The sequence below is a fragment of the Anabrus simplex genome, chromosome 3 (assembly GCF_040414725.1).
Source record: "Anabrus simplex isolate iqAnaSimp1 chromosome 3, ASM4041472v1, whole genome shotgun sequence".
NCBI lineage: Eukaryota > Metazoa > Arthropoda > Insecta > Orthoptera > Tettigoniidae > Anabrus > Anabrus simplex.
This window is the reverse complement of record NC_090267.1, coordinates 333,802,416-333,807,890: the sequence shown is the minus strand read 5'-3', so window position 1 is coordinate 333,807,890 and position 5,475 is coordinate 333,802,416. Positions and strand designations below refer to the sequence as shown.

The window sequence follows — 5,475 nt, the reverse complement described above, 5'->3', positions numbered from 1 at the left end:
GGTTTGGTTTGTTTTCGTTTTATGGAAAATGTATCGGTTCCAGAAAAAACAGTGCTTCCATAACTTAATCCATTGAGAGTTGAACTTCCGTTCAATTTTAATAAGAATATTTTAAATGAAATATATTTGTCTGACTGCTTTACAATGATAATACGTCAGATAACGTGCGCGAAGGTTAGTTACCTCTAATACGTAATTAAAACAATATTCACTTTCAGTAAAATCATCGTCGTGTAAAATACACTTGCCGCATGCTTACATTAGCAATTTAACAAAACATATGTTCTTCACCTTGGTCCTGCTTGTGTCAATACCCGAATTATCTGTCGAACACAGATAGGTATATAAAGGATGATCAATTCTGGAGAACACACACTCTACCAAGCTCCTAGCATCACCATGGTCTCCAAGTGCTTTGCAGTCCTCTTCGTGGCTCTGTTCGCCGTCCAGGTGAGTTCCTGTTTAGTACATTCGTCGTATATTGGTCTTAAGGGGAGTTGAGTGCCCTAACTCCGCTACAGAATGGAACCGGCATTCTAATTCCTATCGTTTGTGTAAAAAGCCTTCAGCTAAACGACCGGCACCAATTACTCTCACGCCTTCCACTATTTTATAATGATGCCTCTTCTTCTTCCTCTTCGTCGTCGTATTCTTCTTCTTTTTTCATCTCTATTGTAACCTCTGGTGGGATCGCGTTTACGAACTGTGTTGCATTCACTCACATTTAACGGATATCGATGTTCAACCTGCACTGAAAAGTCTTATTACAGATCTTAACGACTAATAACTATATAAACTTTCGTGCCGGGGATTTATAGAATTTTTACTTGTTGCTAAAAACATGAATAGAATATCTAGTGAGATCACTCACCGAGTTCAAGCGCTCTCCCGCAGAGCGGCGCTAGTGGAGCCTAACACCAACGCTACAGGGTCAGCTGATTTAATGGAAATTACATTGATACGCAAATAATCAAATACAACACATGAATAACACTGTCAGAGAGTTATAAATACTATTATTAGTCGGCTCGAAGAAATATCTTTGAACTTTAATAAGAGAACACACGAAATAAAACGAAACATTACGAAAAGCGAAAGCAATATTGTGCTTTACATACTTCGGCTAAAGAATCCCTTTTAAACTGAGCAAATTAAACATACACCAGACTGTAAATTGACACTTTTCTCAAATAAATTAAATGAAGTAAATTACTGACCAAAACTAGTTTGAGGCCACTTTCGATAGTTTACGAGTAGACTTCGCAGAATGTCGAGCTTGCGTTTCTCTGCGGATCTCTCCCGCTCTGAAGAAGAATCGGCACTATAATGTGAGACCAGTTTTGGAATAATGTCCAAAGTGTGTTCAATACAACAGCCAGCTCCTGATGGCACAACTGACATAGCCTCAATCTAGTCAAGACACTTGTAAAAAAATATCGCCCCACATTAAATTGAATCTCTTAATTTAACCTCATCGAATACAGCTATCCCGTACCGTTTATTATCGTCCATTTCATCCTTAAAATAATCTGAAATAGCACTTAAGCGATGAGAATTTACACCATAGGGACATTTACGTCCTTTGTATAGTTTCCTCACATGGTTTTGTGGGGGAAGAGGTAAAAAATTATGCCCATATCCTATCCTCTAGGTGATGTTATTCTAATAAACTCCCCCCAAATAATCACTACTGTACCTCATACCATTGGGAGATTTTACTTGACATTTCTTTAATACAGTGTAATAATTTTCTGCTTCTTACTAAGAAATTCACAATCTACAAATTGAAATTCGGTGTCCTTAATTTGCCCCTGTAGGAAATTAATTCTAGCTTTGGCTGAGAAAAGACTGCATTCAGCTCGCATTAAATTACGAGTTGCATTCTTTAGTTTTTTCTCGTCGAGATTATTATCTTTTTGGCATCGGTAAGAGAACTAGACTGACCCTGAATTTGACTACAACTAGGCTGACCTTGAACTTGAACTTCACCGCCTACTGTTGTCATCACTGCTTCACTTACTTCGTGAATCTCGTTCCTTATCCTCTTGATACTGTCCTCACTCTTTTCGCTACTGGGTGGCTTTCGCGAGTTTACCTCAGTGGATAGGTATTTCGTTGAATTTAAAAATATATGAGGCACCGCTCCTGGTTTTATTTTCCACCTCACACGAGGAAGTTCAATGTTTTCACCATTCACAACGAAACAGTCCGCCTTTATATTTAAATCAGCCAAAAAATGCAGCTCACATATTCTGCTTTTGGCCGACAATTGCTTATCTTTTCGCGGTATAACTCTAGCCCACTTCGCAAACAGATTATTTCCGTTTGACGGTGTAAAATATCGTCTACCATCACGCTTCCTTCCGTAACCCGATTTACAACCAGGAACGAAACAGTACGCCATTTTCTCGAAATAATAGAAAACTAGTTGATTGCACACAAAGCACTGCACAGATACTAACATAGACTTTCAGAAAATATTAAAACAAACTAACAGGCGTTAAAATTATCACCACGACTTCACGCACGCTCCCTATACCTTTGCCGACAATTGGGTGCACGTGTCGTTGCAGTAGGATCGTTGAGACTGCAGCGCCACACTCCGGCAGGACCACCAACTACAAAGAGAGCGGAGTTATCACACTTGGTATTCTATTCGTCATGCTAATAGTTTAACATTGCACTAATACATCGAAGTTTTTTCGGTGATGCAAGGATAGGAAAAGTAGCGAACGTATCCTTACTTAAGGTACAGCCAGGTGTGAAAGTTGTAAACCACGGAAAACCATCTTCAGGGCTACCGATGGTACGACTCAAACCCACCATCTCCCTAATGCAAACTCACAGCTATGTGATCCCAACCGCGTGATCAAATCGCTCGGCATTTAGAGAATAAGTAATGTTAAAATTGGGTCAGCTTTGTACATGCCATTCATTTAATTGTTTTAACTATTATCAGAAAATGAAAATAAATATCTGGAATACGTTGAACACATTGTGTGTGCATGACCAAACCTTGTCCCGATTCTCTACGGGGTCGGTATGAAATGAGATGAATCGTCGTAACGAGATTTTAAGGCCGGGTGCACTTCCTGACGGCAACTTCATCGGAGGAGTGATTATGATAGTAGGATGGGTGCCGGTACATAACCTACTCCTATCAAATAGCACCAAGTGATCTGCTGAAGGCTTTACATCCCCATCCGACGGAGGAATTACCATCAACAGCATCATCCGCCCTCACTCCATATGAACATTGCGGAGAGGTTTGGAATACAATCCAGACTTTTGGTACGCAATCTAGTGATCAGATATTGTATATCACCACCTCTCCTAACTTACCGGCCAACATTCTAATGGTGAAATATTTTCTAACCAACTGAGCACGAACCGGCTAACCATGCTCTTTAGACACGCCTTAACGATGATGGCCACCAGGCAGGCTAAAACAAGAGCATATTATACTTATTAATCGATAAAAATCTAAATAAAAATCATAATTAGTATTTCTTGAGCAGAGCAATCTTCTGAATCATTGTAATACTCGAAATTAACCAGCTGTAAATTATTTTGTACATGTGTAGTATTGATGTACCTTTGCTCTGCTCAAGAAATACTAATTCAAAGATTCAAATGGGTTAACTTGAAATAAAGAACTATGCTGACAATGGACGAGAAAGAGGTAGTTTGACAGATAGGAAAGAGGGAAAAAGTTGAATTCTTCAAATATTGAAATAATTGAAGGCCTTGAAAGTTATCGAACCTATAAACGACCTAAGCCTTGCAAATCTAATTTAGCAGCGGTCAAAAAGAAACAAAATAAACCCAGGGAAGTCAGAAAAGAAAGTGATGCAGCTGAACAAATAAAGAGTAAAAAATGTCAGATTAAGCAGAGGGCCTCATGCCCTCTTCCCTTTCTTCTTCCTCTATTCTTCTTCTTCAATCCTCCCTCCACCGCCGAGTTCAGGGATGCATGTGGGGCATTGGGATAGTCGCTCCTCGTAAATGTTTGTAAACTGATATTTTATTGCAATTATTCGTCTTCCAAACTCTGATATGTGGCGCCATGTTGCCAAATACAATAGCCTACAAACACGTACAAGCCGTTTCATAATTCGCAACTGAGATCAAGCATTAGGAAAACAATACAAAATACTGTGCGCATTGTGATAATCAATGGGTTGGAAATGTATTCCCCATTTAACTATCGAGTTAAGACCTACCTCTCGGCGTTTAACGATGGTCGTGATTCCATCATCTTTATATTCAGACGAAGGTCGGGGAGGCTAGAAACAGGCTAGCTAAAAGCTAGGCCAGGAATTTCACCACTAACATAAAAATTAATCTTAAATTTTGTTTCAGGCCTCAGAAGCCAACGTCATCGACGACATCATTGGACAGATGGGCACGGCAATGAACAAAACAATGGCCACAATCAAGGAGAAACTGGCCGACTTGGAGAACAGTGCATCCAACATCATGGACAGCATCCAGGAGAAAGTCCAGGAGGTAGAAGACAAAGCTGCAGAGACCGTTCAGAAATACGTCGAACAGGCCCAGGAGCTTGGTGCTAACATCACTGAGTGTCAGAATACGGCCCAGGAGGCATTCGACAAAGTGAAGAACGCCAGTACCTCCGGCCTCGCGGAGTGTTTGTCCACTCTTCGCGAAACCATGCAACCTGACCTCGATCTGTTGGACGGTGACATGCAGCAGGTTCAAGCATTCGCCACTGAGGCCGCTAAGAACTTCTCAGCGTGTGGCTTCATCAACCCTTCCTGCCAAATGAAAGTCATCTCTGAGGTGTCCAAGCAGGCAGCCACTATGGGCAATAAAGTTAAGTCTGATGCCACCACATTCGCTCAGGACTTCGCCCCTGCTGAGAGCCAGTTCAACACATGCGCCCAGGCCGAGATGAGCTCAGCTGTTTCTACTACTCAGGATACCATCAAGGAAGAGGTACAGTGTATCCAACAGAAGATCCAAGAGATCAGTTCGCAGTAACTTGTAAACTACACATACATGACTTCAAAATAATAATTAAAAATTTTTTTTGAACATTTTATTTATTTTATTTCCCAGTTCGGCTCAATTGATCCATATCTCGCAAGAAAATATCAACAGGCATGGTAAAGCTTCTACAGTCTGCCCCTAAAAGGAAATCTATAAACCCGTATTCCAAAATTTGATAACAGCCAACGCAGTTCGAATTTTGCTAGGTTGCGTATGTTAGCATCGTTAGCGGGGATGAATTAGGAAAGCCCAGGACCTAAGGTATCTAAGGCAGGTAACGTTTTACACTTGCTGCAGTTGCAAAACTGTCTTGGAGGTCGTTCATCCTTAACCCAGCCTTAAACTACCTTAAGGGCACTCGATACCTGCTATGAATCCCATTATAAATGAAAGGTACATGCTCTCGTAAATTACTAGAGCAGAAAAATAGTTTTCGTTAGTATTTTTCACTTTATTTTTACA

The 5,475-nt window shown here is 40.5% G+C and overlaps 1 protein-coding gene across 1 annotated transcript; it reads left to right on the top strand.

Moving 5' to 3' along the window:
• Positions 1-378: 378 nt before the first annotated feature.
• Positions 379-5,045, top strand: LOC136866334 (CAP-Gly domain-containing linker protein 1-like). The gene is made up of 2 exons (XM_067143193.2): positions 379-450; positions 4,363-5,045. The coding sequence occupies exons 1-2, from the start codon at positions 400-402 to the stop codon at positions 5,002-5,004; spliced, it is 693 nt and encodes a 230-aa protein (XP_066999294.2). The 5' UTR covers positions 379-399; the 3' UTR covers positions 5,005-5,045.
• The last annotated feature ends 430 nt before the right edge of the window (positions 5,046-5,475 follow it).

What these genes read in the sequence shown, in the direction of transcription:
- LOC136866334 (XM_067143193.2), top strand. Translation starts at nt 400, where the DNA reads ATGGTCTCCAAGTGCTTTGCAGTCCTCTTCGTGGCTCTGTTCGCCGTC. An exon ending in TGGCTCTGTTCGCCGTCCAG is followed by an intron (nt 451 to 4,362) that starts GTGAGTTCCTGT and finishes ATTTTGTTTCAG; the next exon opens with GCCTCAGAAGCCAACGTCAT.